Here is a 19,203-nt window from a genome sequence, read left to right as displayed (position 1 = left end):
AGTCTGAGTCCAAAATCAAAGCTCTTAATACATGTGCCACCCATCTATTAGTGTTCTTTATTTATGAGCTTTCTGGCATTGTCATTGTTCTTGCTTATCGATACCCTGATACTTCACCCAGTCTGCAAAAATGTATGGCAATGTCATTCATTATATTTCCTGCCAGTCTTAATCCATTGGTTTTTGGACTTAAAACTAAAGAAATTAGAAAGAGCGTGACCAAGATCTTCACAAACAGGGTATCGTTTAAAAGCACAAATCAACCAAGCTTAGTAAACCAAGAGTAAATCACTCTCTTTGGCAGTGATTCCAGATGAAAAGATCAGTTCAATTATGTTTTCATTTCTCAAGCAACTGAGCCAACTCAAAGCTCCCATTTTGAACAAAATGTACAACATGATTACTCTAATTACTCATATGGTAAAACTGAATTGTGTAATGAACATGAATTATTATTATTAGAAGTAGTTGCAGTCCTAGCAATATAAATCTTATTAGCATTATTTAAGACTACTACATTACTCTATATGTTTGCATCTCCACTATTTGTGGTGCTTCAAATGGTGTGGTACACTATACATCTTCGGAACCACTTATCCTGGTGAGGGATGCCAGAGCCGATCCCAGCAGGCATGGGGCACAAGGCAGGAATACACCCAGGACAGGACACCAGGCCATCACTGGCCAATTAACCTAACCTACATGTCTTTGGACAGGTGCCCAGTTTTAACACCTAATGTTACCTTGTTAGTAGCAGTCCTCTCATATGGGATTGAATTAGCTGTTTCTATACATTCATTTGATTTGTAACCTCAGTGAAATCAAAATATTCCACCTTTCAACACATCAATATGGCATTTTTAGATCCTTCCCCTTTATGTTTTTACCTACTGTATTGTTGCCTCAATTGCAAAAATTGGCTGTAGCTATGAGCTGTCTTTTACTTGATGTATTATTTATGCTTACCATTAACAACAGCATAACCTCTCTCTGTGAAATGAACCAGTAACTGAAGTTGCTGCCAAAAAGCCAAGGCCAAGAATAACTGGAGTGAAAAACAAACAACTGCTCTCTCTTTTATCTAACAACCTGTGAAAGAATTAGGATATTTCTAAATGAATCATACCAAACATGAAAATTAATATATTTACTTACAAGTTAGATATTAAGTGAAAATGTACAGCTAGATGTCTGTATTTTCTATTAAGTAAAGATTTGTGTTTTCGACTGTATTAGCTATACAGCCAAGCCTGCTACATTCTTATATGTAATACATCTCTAATAAAGCTGTTCCATGTATGTAGCATATTATTCAGTTCTGAAGGTAATTTACAATAAAGGATTAAACACATTCAACAAAATGTATTTGTCTTTATTAAATAACCACTATGCAAAATACAACATGAAAGAGTTTGCTGCATTTTTAAGATGCTGTTCAATGACATTCACAATGAAAATGAAAAGTAAATGGAAATAGAAGCTGATGTTACAGCATTGAGGAAAATACAATGGTAAGTCATGAGATATTAAGGTTGTCACATTACAGCTTTTAACCACATTCTGCCACACATTCTGCTACTTACATTTTCTTTCACCAGGTTGTTGTGGGATATATATTTCCATTATTATATTAATGAAGGCTTCACAGACATCCTGTGGTACAGTGTGTGTTGAGAGGTGAAAGTCTTTGATATACATGTTAAGTGTTCAGACTACACATCCCTTTTAATTTAAAATAGGAAGCCCTGGACCTCACTACCAGACCAGGAGGCATATTAATATACACTTTAGTTTACATTGAAGGAGCATACCAAGTGAAACACAAAGGGAAACAGCAATTACAAAAATGTTTTTATTTTAAAACATCTTTTCACACATCTTATTCATTTAATGAAGACAAAAGTAGGGACCATAGACCTACAGTTGTAGCATTTGAGCTAGTCACTCATTTAAAATCTGAGACAAGTGTGTGCTATTTCCATATACTTACATAATGATGTGGCAGTAACAATTTAAACTGCCTCCACCAGCTCAACTCAAAAAGACACACAACCTTCCTGAGTGGCTCATCCAGTCGAAATCTATGTCCCATGAGCTGAATGAGCTGTCATTGCCAGAGGAGTTCCCAGGGGGCCGTGCACACTTGGCCAAGAACTGTAAGGTGAGGGTGGGTGGAAGCTGGCTGTGGAAAGTTTGATTCTCTTCACACTGGTGACTCCTGTGTCAGGCACCACCAAGTTCAGGGTGTTAGCAGTTCAGTCTGCAAACAGCAGGTGGCTTTTGACAACATGCATTTCAGAGGATGTGTGTTGTTGTTTTTTTTTTTTCTTTCTGAGTTCACCTGAATTTGCACCGCAGTCACAGAGGTGAGCCGAGTTCAACAATTCAAAATTTGGTTCATAAAAGGGGGTAAATAATTCTAAATGTATATATAGTTAAGCAAATATTTACCTAATAGCAACATTCCCTTAAAGTATGAATTGCATCTTCTCATGCCCTTAGTGATGTCACAGGATACTAAGCATTAATCTCCAGGGTTTGGTCTGACCATTGCTGTTCAATAGTTAAAGCTCCAGAAAGCTATACAAATTGTTGTTGCTTTGTTTTGAGAACTATATGCATTATTCAATTAATCAAAAGTGAACATTAACAATGAAAACATTAATGTGAGTTAACTAAGTTGAGGTCTACTAAAGAATATGTATTTATTATTACTGTTATTCACTATTGGAGTACACCCAGTAAATGCATTTGCCCATGAAATACAATGTGGTATACATTAAGGCTGTTCATTCAATTTATTTCAGAAGAACGAAATGTTCTTGGTTTTGTAGAAATACTAATGAGGAACAGATGTATACAGAATATACTAAGGGTCTGGTTTGCCAGAACTGGTAAGGGATTTACTAATGAGAAAGGGAAGTACATATGCATATTAGACATTGTATTAACATGAAATAGATGCCAAAAAGCCCCCATAAATTACTTTAATTTGAAAATCTGGTAATTGTAGTTAATTATATTGAAACTGCTGGTCTTCTGGTAAACATTTTACCTATTTTGAAAAATCACATTTAAGTTCTATTGTGGATATATATTGTATTACCTTTCACCCAGAGTAATCAGTAATAAGTATATTCAGAACAAACAGCTTTGACTACTAGTTACAAGCCTGTTTCTTGAAAACAAGTCAAGCTGATTTTCTATGTTCTTACATTTAATGTCACATTGCTCCTATAACAAATATATTTATGATTTGGGGAGAAAATGCAAAATTGTCAATTCAACCATACTGTCAGAATTTGCCAGTCATTCTGAATTACAGGAAACTATAGGCAATCCAACAATATCAGCTTTGTGAATCCAATTCTAATAGGAGAACTAGTGTGATTCCTCAGATTATGGTTGTATGCATCTTTACTTGGTTGCTATAATTTTAAAGTAAGATGTATAGCACTTTTACAGTTTGATTCTATCATACAAGCAACTTTTAAAATCTTAAAATTGAAGACTTACAGAAAACACAGTGGCAAAAATACAGTTCAGCAGACTTGTCTTCCCCAACTCAAGCCAAGAATTATCAAGTCAACTTAATGTTTTACTGTCTTACTCCTCTATAGTAATTATAGTTTTAATAGAATGAAGTGTCTTTTGTGACAATATATTGAAGATAGAGTTTGTCTTTTCTCCTTTCCATCAACAGAGGAGTTTAATCTCACTAGTTTCCCAATTTAACATCCTCTTTTCAGCCATTCATTAATACAATTCTACAAGGGAGACACCTTGCAGCCAAGAAACTGTTTTAATTTGCTCTTGATCTCTTTTGTTTTAAGTCCATATATAATTGGGTTCACTGCTGGGGGAAATATTAAGGTAGAGGCTCCAAACATCCGTCTTATGAATGGAGACGCATTTTCAAAACGATATGCAAGTATTGAAAATAGTCCTGTAATTTCTAGAATAATGAAAACTGCTAAGTGAGTAGCACAGGTCTGAATTGCTTTCTTCTTTGCATCAGATCGCTTGTTCCTTAGGCATGTAAGAAGAATCTGAAGGTAAGTAAATGCAATTGGAACTACGGATGATATTTGCAGCAAAGCAGTTATAAACAACCCATAAATATTATTTAAACTTGTGTCTGCACAAACCAATCTAAGAAGAGACGGATTGTCACAGTAAGTGTTCGAAATGAGAGATCGGCATCGAGGGAAACGAAGGAGAAGATAAAAAAGCACAGCCATCAAAACTAAATCTATAAACCAAACAAGTATTGTGATTTTCAAAACATTGGTATTTGTCATGATTGTATTATACCTTAAGGGCAAACAGATTGCTACATATCTATCATATGCCATTGCTGTCAGAATCAGGACCGTGCCACCTGCATACATGTGAATAAAGAAAGCCTGGGTGACACAGACTGGGTAACTTATTGACCTGGAATCCCATAAAATTTCATGAATTAACTGAGGAAGAATGACAGTGCCTCCAATTAGGTCATTGACGGGTAGATTAATTAACAACAAATACATTGGTTCATGTAGACGTTTCTCAATAGCAATTATGAGAAGGATAACTATATTACAGAAAATAATAAGACAGTAACTTATAATTGCAATGATAAATACTGGGTAGAAAGCTATAGGAGGGATATTAAGGCCTTCAATGTTTAAAATATATGTTATATTGGAAGAGACGTTATCCATGGTTGTAAGTTTTCCTAAAAGAAAGTTAGAAAAGGATAAATATTTATTAGTCGCCTTGTATATTCATGTAGCAGAAAGGTATAGGTAAAGTTTTATATTGGACCCTAGTTTGTTCATTTGTAATTTAATTTAGTTGAAAATATATACATATATGTGTAATACTGCAGCAAATTATCAACACCATGGACATATTTTTCCAGCTTATTCCCTACAGGAAGGTAGAAAAGGATACACATGTGATATACCATCTGATTATTGCAAATTATTTTGCATAGCATGCTTTTTTATTTACTTGAACAATACGTTGATATCTGTAGTACCATGCAAAAGTGTCAGTTCAAGGAGGATGTATAATGGTTACAAACACTACAAATAACTGTCTTACCTGGTTAAGATTCCAGTTCTGACTTCATCCCACAGGTTGTAGTCTAATAATCTCCTATGCCTTGGCTGATACATTATGTTCATCACAAAGGGCTATACGTCATTTCCTTGGAGATAAAAATATTAGTAATGTGAAATCACAAATAAACTATACATGAGGGATTCCATGTATTTGACAATGCAAGAAATTTTTTCTTGAATATCCCAGGGGAGAGTTTAGTTCATGTTGAAATAATAACTGTCAATATCAATAGGCATATGAAAGGAAAATCGAACCTATTGAAACCTCTTTAAGATATATCTGTTTATATTACATTTGCAGACATATGGGCTCAAATGAGCGCCATTAGTAACGAATTCAAAATAAAAAATATTTGTAAACAAAAAATAAACTGGAAAAAAAATTGATTGATGATCAAAAATAAAACAATCGAAAGCAAAATCTATAGAATTGTAAACGAAAAAATATATATCAAAAGCAAAAAACAAACTTGAAAGCAAATAATGTTAAATCGAGAGCAAAATGCACTCGCCTGCAGTCCCTGTCTTTGGTTGCGATGCTGCAGTCTTTGCTTTCGCCGACAGTTTCTTTGCTTTAGACTTTTTTTTTCGTTTACGAGTTTTGGCACTGTTTTGCCTTGAGGGTGGGATTTTCAGGGAGGCTTAAGTGACGGTTCTTTCTAACCCAATCAGTGAGGCTGGTCTGGGTGATCTCTGTGTAGGATGGTAATCGATTGTCTCGGTTTCAACAGCAGCGCCAATTCTAGCAACTCCTTAAACATCCTGTGTGTGCAGAGACCTGCAGTCAAAAGCTGGAAAATTCCCAAACTGGATCACAACGCCTTCTACAAAATATCCTCCCCCCCATACAGCACTGAAACAAAACACAGGATTTACCTGCTATGTGCAGAGTAAAATGTTTAATATCATGTTCATATTAATGTAACCTGCAGACAGGGTTGAGGAGTAACAGAATACAAGTAGCGGTGTTACATAATCAGATTACAGAATTTTGATACTTGTATTCTGGTTACAGTTACTCCGATCAGATGAGTATTCTGATTACTGATACTTTTTAAAAAGAGTAAGAGATGCGGCAGGCTAACTGCTTGGGCTCCAGCCTCGTAGGCCCTCTGGAGCAAGGTTAAGTAGACCAGCGCAGTGAAGGTGGAGTTCACTCGAGCCTGGGCGGGGGCCGTCGCCGGATGGTCCTAGGTGGCTCTCAGCTCATCTAGAAGGTCCGGCAGCAGCAGGAGGGCTCGCCACTCTTCCCTGTCATTCAAATGCTTGCGCGGGGGTGCACGTCCTTTTGACCTTGAACTTGAGTTGAACTCTGGGGGGTCCCTTCCTAGGGGGTGGGGGGGCCCTTCCTAGGGGGTGGGGGCCTTCCTAGGGGGTGCGGGGTGCTTGTACCGCGTCACAGAATAATTACCATATTGATGGGTTCCGAAGGAATGTGCAGGGTGGTGGGGGTCTTCAACTGTTTTTCAAACCCTCCAAAAGATTTGTCTTTAAGCCAGACTGATTCTTTAGTAAAATAGCTATTTTTCTCTATACGTGTGAAGCTCCAAAAGAGCACTATGTATACCCTTCAGATTCTTTAGAAACCGCTAGTGAAGCTCCAAAAGAGTTCTATTAAAGCCCTCCCGATTCTTTAGTAACATAGATACTTCTACTTAAGCGAGATCCGCGAGGCTGTCTCTTCAACAGGGCCAAAGCTGTTACCTCTTTCAAATGGACAAGGGTTATGTCAGTCTGGAGCTTTTTGAGCAAGTGGGGGTGGGGACGAGCTGTCTACGTCTTTAGTAACCTCGGATCGGTGAAGAATTAGTATATTTGGGGGCGGAGTTGACAGGGCCCTGTAGAAATAGCCTATCACGTTAGAGTTTGGTCTGAAGAATGTAAATATTTGGGGGCGGGGCTAACAGGGCACTGGTGACAGGTGGGTCTGTTTTCAATTTAAGAAGCGGCTCTGTTTACGTTTGAGGCGATGGGCCCCCCGAGCCCCGGATAATGGAATGTGTTGAGAGATAGCGATCTGTAGAAGCGGTGGGGCTGTGGACAGCTTGAGAGACACAAGATAGACTGAACTTTAGAAAATCCTGAATATGAGCAAAATGAAAAGAAATGTAATACAGAAAATGTAAATTAAAACTTTCAGTAATCGGCATAATCTCAGTAAATACTACACCAACCCAAGACCAATATTTTCTTGCATTTCAGAATATATATCAAACGTATTATTTAAATAACAGATACAATGTAAAGATTGAATAAATACAATTATGAAGTTTTAAAGGTGTGTGTTTGTGTGTGTGTGTGTGTGTGTGTGTGTGTGTGTGTTCACAACAGCGTGCAATGTAAATGAAATGTAACGTTACTAAGTTAAGAAATCCTTAAATATAGAAGAGTTATAGAATATATATGTTATATAAGAAGCTTAGACTATATATGTAGAAACTGGGAAATTTCAATACAACTCAATAAAATCAGCATTTGTAATAATATTAGTAACCAAACATCAAATTATTTTAAATAAATATGTAATATAATCCATTCATGCATTAAGATTAAGTAAATACACTCAATACGATCTTAGCACATCCTGTGTGTGTGTGTGTGTGTGTGTGTGTGTGTGTGTGTGTATGTATGTATGTATATTTATATAATTTACACATAATAGCTTGACAATATCAAGTTTGAACAGCCTTCAGTACATTTAAGTAGTATCATTCTTACAGAGGGATGTCTGTGTGTGTGTGTGTGTGTGTGTGTGTGTGTGTTTACATATATACCGAGTGCAAGATTCAGCCCTTCCTCCACTTTGCACAGATTTGTACTAGATTGCAACTTTTACGTACAGAGCTAAAGAATGATAAGTCAGGCTAAATGGTCTAAACTTTAGAAAATCCTGAATATGCACAAAAGTAAAAGAAATGTAGTACAGAAAATGTAATTGGAACTTTCAGTAATGAACATAATATCAGCAAATACCACTCCTACCCAAGACCTATATTTTCCTGCACACATAGCAAACAGAAATAGTCAATACTTTATATTCAAAATACTTTGTGGGCTTATTGCATATATCGATTTTATTATTTTTTATTACACATAGGTCTCCTCAAGAGGAGTTTAAGCGGCGCTGTCTGGGTTGGGGTGGGGGTCTGAGCTCACACATATCCAGAAGCCTTAATGTCCTGCTCTGTTTCAAGAGCCAAGTTTAGCCATGTGGCATTCCTTTTAACTGTATGTAGTCTGGTGATAACATAAAGCTGTTTTTTATGTTTACACATAGTGACAGACTGACAGACAGACACAGCATCACCCTGAACAGATCTGTCAAATCAACAGCTAGGATCTAACAGCATATAGCTTAAGCATCTAGGGTTTAAAACAGCATCGCAGATTCTCATTCACCCGGCCAATAGTTCACTGATTATCTTTGAAACGTGAGCAGAAACAGGACCAGCGCAATTCAGATTAATATTCTATACATCATTTATACATCATGTAGCATCATTTCCTTCCTTCCTTCCCACCTTGTGTATGTTATTAACAATAAAGAAGCATTTAATAAAATAGATACCTCTCTGATTCTTATTTTGTACAAAAACATGTTCTTACCGGCTTGTGTCTCTCTCTGCTAAATCTGATTTCGCTTTACTGTACAACTCGTACCACAAATAACGTTCAAAATAAGTAAAGTAGTTAAAAAGACAAAAGTTATGCACATCAACCCGTTCGATGTGTCCCTGTATAAAAAATAAAACTGGTATTGTTTTAATGACCTCCTTGACTCCTGTACACTCTGAGCCATCCATCGTTTTGCTGAAAAGGGCTGATCTGACCGCGCTCGGGAGAAAGCGGTGGGGGAGGAGAGTCCAGCTAAGAAAATAAAAAAAAGCTCCGGCCTCTGTGGAGGAATGCGGCCCGTACATTCACAGCCCCTCTCTGATCTGAACCCCCTGACACAGATCCTCCAGAGCCGACCGGACAGCACAATGTCACATTACAGCGGCGCCAATGCAGGGTGTCTGTCTAGTTAGTTAGATAGTTGTATGAATTCTCAGCATTGACACTGTAAGGCTGTACAGAAACGCATGAGAACGGCAAGGTCTTGATGTTTTTATTTTTCCTTACTAAGGTATTATCATTTCCAGACAGGATCAGTAAACTAAAGGAAAATAAAATGAAATGTTTGTGCTTTAAAAGATTAATTTCACTTTACATTTGTATTGATTTGTATTACAAATAACTTCAATAATAACTAAACTGACCACCCACCACCGCCTGTCTGTGAGCGCACTAAAGACAAATTAAACTTTCCAAATAGTGACATTAAAAATACACTAACTTGAAAGAGTAAAGATTGCATCTAAGAGGGGTTTAAAATTAAATGATTGAGATTTAACAGATTAGTAACTGTAAGAATAAGTAGCATCTTAATGGTTACCTTGAATTCAGGACAATTCAGTTAATGAACGGGCAGGGCTATTAAGCCTGGTTGAACATGATTCAAAATACAACACTAGTGATCGTCTGGAGCGTTACACAAATTGGGGGACAGGATTTCTCAAGCTTTAAGGGGGTTGAACCACCGTGACACATCCCACAGCATAGGACACTGACTCTCGTACGCCGTCATCTGTCTGCATTACCCCTGAAATGAAAAGTACAGCTTCAACCACATCAGTTTTTCTGGTCTGTCAAGAAGTATGGTGCCATGTGTATCGCCTTCTAACAGCATGTTTAATAAAATCTTATTGATTTGTTTTATTCAGCACTTGTATTTTAAATCATATGAACACAGTTTTTATACAGGTGGACATATTTGGCTTTTGGGCCCGATGTACAAGCAATTGTAAGCGGGATTTGACTTATCAGTAAAATACAGGCTAAAGACAAAGGTTCATTTTAACAAAGATCATGATTTTATTTTATTTTATTGTTTTGGATTTATTCAACCTTAATCAAATGCATTATTATAAATCACAATGCTGAATACAAACCGGGAGCCTATGACAAATACTCAGGGGGAAGCTGAAAAAGGTTTTCAAAGTAAGATAAAATAAACAAATGTGTAACTTTAAATAAAAAAACAACAACATTTTACTCATTTGTGACAATAAAGAAAACTAAGTTGAGGCCCTAAAACAGAGACCTAAAAAATGCTTAGAAACAACAACCCATTTGTGTCGTTCAAATAAGAAAACCTTTTTCAGCCGACTAATTTCATCAAGATGGAAAGTCTTTGTAAACAGTTATTTCTGATGTGTTTGAGGTATTTGGTCTAGTTATTAGAAATTACATACTAATCTAAAGCAGATTCCCCCTGAATATTTGTCATAGGCTCCCTGTTTGTATTCAGCATTGTATAGATTAATCTGAATTGCGCTGGTCCTGTTTCTGCTCACGTTTCAAAGATAATCAGTGAACTATTGGCCGGGTGAATGAGAATCTGCGATGCTGTTTTAAACCCTAGATGCTTAAGCTATATGCTGTTAGATCCTAGCTGTTGATTTGACAGATCTGTTCAGGGTGATGCTGTGTCTGTCTGTCAGTCTGTCACTATGTGTAAACATAAAAAACAGCTTTATGTTATCACCAGACTACATACAGTTAAAAGGAATGCCACATGGCTAAACTTGGCTCTTGAAACAGAGCAGGACATTAAGGCTTCTGGATATGTGTGAGCTCAGACCCCCACCCCAACCCAGACAGCGCCGCTTAAACTCCTCTTGAGGAGACCTATGTGTAATAAAAAATAATAAAATCGATATATGCAATAAGCCCACAAAGTATTTTGAATATAAAGTATTGACTATTTCTGTTTGCTATGTGTGCAGGAAAATATAGGTCTTGGGTAGGAGTGGTATTTGCTGATATTATGTTCATTACTGAAAGTTCCAATTACATTTTCTGTACTACATTTCTTTTACTTTTGTGCATATTCAGGATTTTCTAAAGTTTAGACCATTTAGCCTGACTTATCATTCTTTAGCTCTGTACGTAAAAGTTGCAATCTAGTACAAATCTGTGCAAAGTGGAGGAAGGGCTGAATCTTGCACTCGGTATATATGTAAACACACACACACACACACGCACACACACACACAGACATCCCTCTGTAAGAATGATACTACTTAAATGTACTGAAGGCTGTTCAAACTTGATATTGTCAAGCTATTATGTGTAAATTATATAAATATACATACATACATACACACACACACACACACACACACACACACACACACAGGATGTGCTAAGATCGTATTGAGTGTATTTACTTAATCTTAATGCATGAATGGATTATATTACATATTTATTACATATATATTCTGAAATGCAAGAAAATATTGGTCTTGGGTTGGTGTAGTATTTACTGAGATTATGCCGATTACTGAAAGTTTTAATTTACATTTTCTGTATTACATTTCTTTTCATTTTGCTCATATTCAGGATTTTCTAAAGTTCAGTCTATCTTGTGTCTCTCAAGCTGTCCACAGCCCCACCGCTTCTACAGATCGCTATCTCTCAACACATTCCATTATCCGGGGCTCGGGGGCCCATCGCCTCAAACGTAAACAGAGCCGCTTCTTAAATTGAAAACAGACCCACCTGTCACCAGTGCCCTGTTAGCCCCGCCCCCAAATATTTACATTCTTCAGACCAAACTCTAACGTGATAGGCTATTTCTACAGGGCCCTGTCAACTCCGCCCCCAAATATACTAATTCTTCACCGATCCGAGGTTACTAAAGACGTAGACAGCTCGTCCCCACCCCCACTTGCTCAAAAAGCTCCAGACTGACATAACCCTTGTCCATTTGAAAGAGGTAACAGCTTTGGCCCTGTTGAAGAGACAGCCTCGCGGATCTCGCTTAAGTAGAAGTATCTATGTTACTAAAGAATCGGGAGGGCTTTAATAGAACTCTTTTGGAGCTTCACTAGCGGTTTCTAAAGAATCTGAAGGGTATACATAGTGCTCTTTTGGAGCTTCACACGTATAAAGAAAAATAGCTATTTTACTAAAGAATCAGTCTGGCTTAAAGACAAATCTTTTGGAGGGTTTGAAAAACAGTTGAAGACCCCCACCACCCTGCACATTCCTTCGGAACCCATCAATATGGTAATTATTCTGTGACGCGGTACAAGCACCCCACACCCCCTAGGAAGGGACCCTGTGACAGTGAATAAGATACACCTTTGACATTAATGCATTATTAATATGTTTGATTTATGTCAGTTTGTAAAAATGTAAAGGGTATCAAAATGCAGTTTCACTTAAAAATGCATACACTTCAAAATGCAAAGTACAATATGCAAAAAAAAATTACAGATGCAAATCTTAATTACCATTTTAATTGTCTGTACTGTGGATGAAAATAAACAATTTCAATACGTCATCCATATTAGGATGTGTAGTACATTTTGTTTCACTTCTTGAATTCAGCTGCTTTGGTTTTTTTAATAAAGGGGAAAAAAGTATTCCAAAAGTAATCTGATCATGTTACTGATTTGGAGTAATGTATTGGATTAGGTTACAAATTATTTTCAAAACAAGGTAATCAGTATTCTGTAATGGAATACTTTTTAAAAGTAACCCTCCCAACCCTGCCTGCAGAGCACTTTAATTCAGCTACTCAGATAACACAGCGCCAGACTGATGGAGCTCACATCATTTAGCAAGAGGCAAATGGAGGGGCATCGTATTCATTAAGAACATGTGATGTCCCAGTTTATGTTTAGGCAAGAAACACACACACACATACATACATACATACATACATACATATATACACTCACCTAAAGGATTATTAGGAACACCATACTAATACTGTGTTTGACCCCCTTTCGCCTTCAGAACTGCCTTAATTCTACGTGGCATTGATTCAACAAGGTGCTGAAAGCATTCTTTAGAAATGTTGGCCCATATTGAGAGGATAGCATCTTGCAGTTGATGGAGATTTGTGGGATGCACATCCAGGGCACGAAGCTCCCGTTCCACCACATCCCAAAGATGCTCTATTGGGTTGAGATCTGGTGACTGTGGGGGCCAGTTTAGTACAGTGAACTCATTGTCATGTTCAAGAAACCAATTTCAAATGATTCGACCTTTGTGACATGGTGCATTATCCTGCTGGAAGTAGCCATCAGAGGATGGGTACATGGTGGTCATAAAGGGATGGAAACAATGCTCAGGTAGGCCGTGGCATTTAAACGATGCCCAATTGGCACTAAGGGGCCTAAAGTGTGCCAAGAAAACATCCCCCACACCATTACACCACCACCACCAGCCTGCACAGTGGTAACAAGGCATGATGGATCCATGTTCTCATTCTGTTTACGCCAAATTCTGACTCTACCATCTGAATGTCTCAACAAAAATCGAGACTCATCAGACCAGGCAACATTTTTCCAGTCTTCAACTGTCCAATTTTGGTGAGCTTGTGCAAATTGTAGCCTCTTTTTCCTATTTGTAGTGGAGATGAGTGGTACCCGGTGGGGTCTTCTGCTGTTGTAGCCCATCCGCCTCAAGGTTGTAGGTGTTGTGGCTTCACAAATGCTTTGCTGCATACCTCGGTTGTAACGAGTGGTTATTTCAGTCAAAGTTGCTCTTCTATCATTTTCGCCCACAGGACTGCCGCATACTGGATGTTTTTCCCTTTTCACACCATTCTTTGTAAACCCTAGAAATGGTTGTGCGTGAAAATCCCAGTAACTGAGCAGATTGTGAAATACTCAGACCGGCCCGTCTGGCACCAACAACCATGCCACGCTCAAAATTGCTTAAATTACCTTTCTTTCCCATTCAGACATTCAGTTTGGAGTTCAGGAGATTGTCTTGACCAGGACCACACCCCTAAATGCAGTGAAGCAACTGCCATGTGATTGGTTGGTTAGATAATTGCATCAATGAGAAATTGAACAGGTGTTCCTAATAATCCTTTAGGTGAGTGTATATATATATATATATATATATATATATATATATATATATATATATATACATACGCACAGTCACCGACAAACTTACTGGCTCCATTGATAAAGATGAGAATAAAGGCTGTATAAAATAAACACATGTAATATGTAGAAAGCGATTGTCCACAAACATGCTTTGTTTATAATTAAATTTCGAAGCCATGTAGTTGCACTCACTCAGTCTATGGGTCCAGTCAGTGGTGAAGTCAAAGATGTGTTGCAGAGTGGTGACTGTCAGACCAGCCCACCCTGAAAACTACTGGACCAATGGAGACCCATGATCCACGGCTCCCTGTAAATCTCGCCCTTATGGCAAAACAGTGCCAAAAATCGTAAACGAAATATAAATAAATCAAAAGCAAAGAAAATGGCAGCAAAAGCAAAGACTGCAGCATCGCAACCAAAGACAGGGACTGCAGACGAACACGTCTGAGTTTTGATCTCGATTTAACATTTGCTTTCAAGTTTTTTTTTGTTGCTTTTGATACATTTTTTTGTTTACAATTCTATACATTTTGCTTTTGATTGTTTTATTTTTTATCTCAACATAATTTTCTTCTCAACTTTTTTTGTTTACAATATTTTTTATTTTGAATTTGTTACTTATGGTGCTAATTTGAGCCCATACACACAGTTCTAATCTTCTCTTATACCATAATTGTATTGATTCTCATGTGTGTATATATATATTGGTTTGGTGAAGATATAACCCTGTAATCTTGTGGAAGTGAAGAATTTTGAACTTTGTACTTAAGTAAATTTCTAAAACATGCAATTAGTTTTGGATGTAAGCATAATAATAATAATAATAATAATAATAATAATAATAATAATAATAATAACACGTATTCCCTAAATAAAACAGCACCATGGTTACACATTATGATAACTAGATCAGCTGTCCTAGTCTGTACTTTGCTTGTAAATAATCAGAAACCAATAAGTAGGTTTACTTGAATCCCACTTATGCTCAGTGGGATTTGGGTTTGGTGTTCGGCCAGGTCACAGCAGCGTTGTGGCTAACTAAAGAACTATAATCCATTCCTCAAACACAACAAACTTTTTTATCTAGGTTGGAATGACATGAACTCCACAGACCATCAAAGAGCAAACTAGAAGAATCACTGCCCCCTCACTCCTCACCTTCTCCATGGTGGACTGTACTAAACACACCCAGCAAAACATCTGGCCAGTTGTAGACCAGGGCATTGTCCCCCAGTGAGTTGTGGACATTGTGGAATAAGAAGTGCAGAGGGCATGAGGGCTACCCTTCTATACTGGTCCCATGTGGCCTGCACCACTTTTGGGGTGAAGGCATCTTTCTGACACAACGGAGTCTCCTCTGGACATGAGATTAGCTGCTAAATCAGTCTATGCAGATGGGTCGCCTGTAGGGAGGTGAGGCAGGACTACGCTGGTGAAGACACAGCCACCTCGAGCCACCCTGCTGGATGGTGTACTCCACTAACAGCGAATTATCTATCATGGCCAGCATGCAATATTCTATGAGTTTTGTCAGGAAGTGACAGAAACCTTGTTAAACCACCAAGCTCTAAGGCCTTGCTGTGCGCTGACTGCCTGGGACTTCTCTAAACTCTTCGGGCCTACATGCTGTTCCACACTGTGCTAATGATGAAGTTATTGTTGAATTACTAGACAGTTGATGAGTAGGTTTGCAACCTAAAGAAAAAGTAATGGTAGTAGCAAATGTGTTGAAAAAAGTTTGTCCTTTCAGAAACATCCAGAAAATGTGTATTTGGCCAATGGATAAGTAATCATGTAGTAATGTGTGAAATTACTGATACAAAATTAGTTATGCAAGGCAATGAGTTTCCTCATTGGATCAGCAGACCTGGAGTGTTTGCAGAGTTAGTAGATACCCAGCTACCACACAATATTGCCACAACATTGTAGCAACGTAATTTACGCTGCAGCAACGTTGTGTGTTAGCTGGGTACATGAGACATATGAGAGTAATAAATGTACATTATTATTATATTTATTATTTATTATTATTATTATTCAGTCAGGACAAGTCATGTGATAATTTAACAGTTTATGGACAGTGCAACAAGCACTTACATAGACATTGGAATTGGTCTCACATTCAAGGGGTCCAGCCCACCATTGATTTTGGCAAAGCTTGCATGCTTGACCAATGTCAGCTTCGGGCAGGGGGCAGCAAAGCTGCCACTCCGAAGAAGAGGCCAATGTTTTTTGTGACTACTTAAATTTAGATATGTATGTATGTAAGCATGTTTGAGAGATGACCCTACCTCACTCAGAACAAGCCACTGTTCAGAGCAAAACTGTTGTAATTATTATTATTATCCTCATCCTAATTAAAAACTGCATAATTCAAAGCCACATATTTTTTCTAATTCATTCTTAATTTGATTTAGTTACATCTAGACTTATCTTGTGTGTTGTTCATGTTTCATTCGTATGATCACAATGGCTTTCCTTTAAAAGGCTAGTTACAAACATGCATATTTCATACATATTTGTCATTTTACAGGGCATTAAGGAAAATGATCCAGGATGTGTAATAAAATAAAATGTATTCAGTTATTTGGGAGACTTAAGCTATAATAAGATATTAAAGAGATTAAACCAAATAAATTGTGTCTTTATTACAACATCCCTGGATAAAATTAAAAATGAAAAAAATTGGTATTTAAATTTTTAAATTCCACACTTAATTCCACAGTTTACCAAATATACAGTCTGATTACATTCAAATAAATGTAATTAACCAAATAAGGAAGCAGAAGAAAAGCAACGTTTAGGAACATAAAACATCCTGATCAATGTAAATGCAATGTGAAAGTATACATTAGAATTAGAGTCGGAAATCTCAATTATTTTCCCAGTTATATAACAGATCTGAGACACTTGTGTACCAATGCCATATATTTACTTAATGCTGTGACAGTAGCCATCACAGCGCATGATAAACTGTCTCCACTAGCACAACTCGAAAAGACACACGAGACTCCAGAGTGGTTCATCCAATCAAAAGCGTGGATCCTATAGGCTGAATGAGTTGCCATTGCCAATAGAGTTCCCACGGGGCCGTGCAGCACTGGCAGTGTGAGTGCAGGCTGGCAGGTGAAAGCCTGATTTTTCTCAGACACCTGCAGGTTCAGGGAGTTCCATCTGCTCCATCTCCATCAAATCCTCCATTTGTTGAAACAAATAAACTGTAGCGGTTCTGGGCTTGCAGTGCAAAAAACAAAAGCTGTCTTTGAAAGGTTACATATCAGAGAATGTGCGCTTAAGGGCATTTTTAAAAAGACTTAGAAATTTCAAAGTCATACAAATTGTTGTAGAAGCAGCCTGATTTACACCAAATCCAAAAGCAATAAAAAATTAACAATGAAAACATTGTGTAGTGGAGTATAATGTATATTGTATTATTATGTATACTAAAGTATAATGTATTATTTTTACAATTATGCACTGTGGGGATACACAGAGTAAATGCATTTGCACCACAAATATATTTAAAAGAAGTTCCCCTTTATTCCCTTTTCCCCATAGTAAACTGAGACCAAAGGACTTTGAATTAAACTTTGATGTTCTGCATTTTATAAAATTTCACACTGCTCCTATAACCATCATATACATGTTAAAAACAGGCAGGGAAAAAATGTAATTACAGAAGCATAGGTGAATCCAAAATAATATATTAAAAGGGTGACACCTTTCTACTGAAAATCAATGCTATTTTGCTTCTGATCTCTTTTGTTTTTAGGCCGTAAATAATTGGGTTCAGTGCTGGGGGAATTATTAAGCTAGAGGCCCCAAACATTTGTCTTAGGAATGGAGAAGCCTTTTCAAAACGATATGCAAGTATTGTAAAAACACCTGTAATTTCTAGGATAATGAAAACTGCTAAGTGAGTCACACAGGTCTGAATAGCTTTGCTCTTTGCATCAGACCGCTTGTTTCTAAGACATGTAAGAAGAATTTGAAGGTATGAATAAATTACTGTAACTAAAGAAACCCCTTGTAGCAAAGCAGTTATAAACAACCCATAAATATTATTTATACTTGTGTCTGCACAGACCAATCTAAGAAGAGTTGGATTGTCACAGTAAGCATTTGAAATGAAAGATCTGCATCGAGGGATACGAAGGAGAAGATAAAAAAGCACGACTATCATAATTAAATCTGAAAACCAAACAAGTATGATAATTTTTATTAAAAAGTTATTGGTCATGATAGTATTATACCGTAAAGGTAAGCATATGGCTATATATCTATCGTATGCCATTGCTGTCAGAATCAGTGATGTGCCACCGGCATAAATGTGAATGAAGAAAGCCTGGGTGACACAGGCTGGGTAACTTATTGACCTTGAATCAGATACAATTTCATTCATTAACTGTGGAAGAAAGGCAGTGGATCCAATGAGATCATTGATTGGTAGATTGATGAGCAGCAGATACATAGGTTCATGTAGATGTTTCTCAATAGTAATTGTGAGAAGAATAACTAGGTTACAGAAAATAATTAAACAGTAACTTAGCATTGCAAAAATAAATGCTGGGTAGATGTTTTCGGGAGGTAAATTTAAGGCTCCCAGGGTTAAAATAGATGTTATATTGAAAGAGACGTTTTCCATTGTTGTTTTGTCCAAAGGATTTCCTGAAGGAAGTTAGAAATTGATTTTTAAAAAGTTACCTAAAGTTTTGTTAGGTGTTCAATTTAATTATTTGTATAATACTTCTCTATTCTGATAGTAAATTGAATATGTATAGATTTATGAGTAAAACTACAACAAAAGTTCCATAAGATTTAATTTTCTAAATTATTTCCTGTAGAGGATAATGCATAATACATACATACATGCATATATATGTACAGCTCTGGAAAAAATTAAGAGACCACTTAACATTGATTTCTGAACTTGGAGTGGTCTCTTATTTTTTCCAGAGCTGTATATACATATATACATACATAATATAGTTTTAAATATTTGTACAGAGATATTGAATCATGTTGGTTTTCAGTTGCTTTGGAAGACATCACTGGCTTATAATATTTTGGATGCTACTCTTTTCCATATATTTTTATAACCTTATTTGAATAAGTATATTGATATCTGTAACACTATA

The 19,203-nt window shown here is 37.0% G+C and overlaps 2 protein-coding genes across 2 annotated transcripts; both read right to left on the bottom strand.

The window, feature by feature from the left end:
- Positions 1-2,305: 2,305 nt before the first annotated feature.
- On the bottom strand, positions 2,306-6,422 carry LOC136746849 (olfactory receptor 52H1). The gene has a single exon (XM_066699681.1). The coding sequence runs from the start codon at positions 4,704-4,706 to the stop codon at positions 3,768-3,770; it is 939 nt and encodes a 312-aa protein (XP_066555778.1). The 5' UTR covers positions 4,707-6,422; the 3' UTR covers positions 2,306-3,767.
- Positions 6,423-17,771: 11,349 nt separating this feature from the next.
- LOC136747163 (olfactory receptor 52J3-like) lies at positions 17,772-18,710 on the bottom strand. Its single transcript, XM_066700116.1, has one exon. The coding sequence runs from the start codon at positions 18,708-18,710 to the stop codon at positions 17,772-17,774; it is 939 nt and encodes a 312-aa protein (XP_066556213.1).
- Between the last annotated feature and the right edge of the window lie 493 nt (positions 18,711-19,203).

This window comes from Amia ocellicauda, chromosome 3 (assembly GCF_036373705.1).
Source record: "Amia ocellicauda isolate fAmiCal2 chromosome 3, fAmiCal2.hap1, whole genome shotgun sequence".
NCBI lineage: Eukaryota > Metazoa > Chordata > Actinopteri > Amiiformes > Amiidae > Amia > Amia ocellicauda.
The sequence above is the reverse complement of the archived record's forward strand: the minus strand, read 5'-3'. Positions and strand labels throughout refer to the sequence as shown.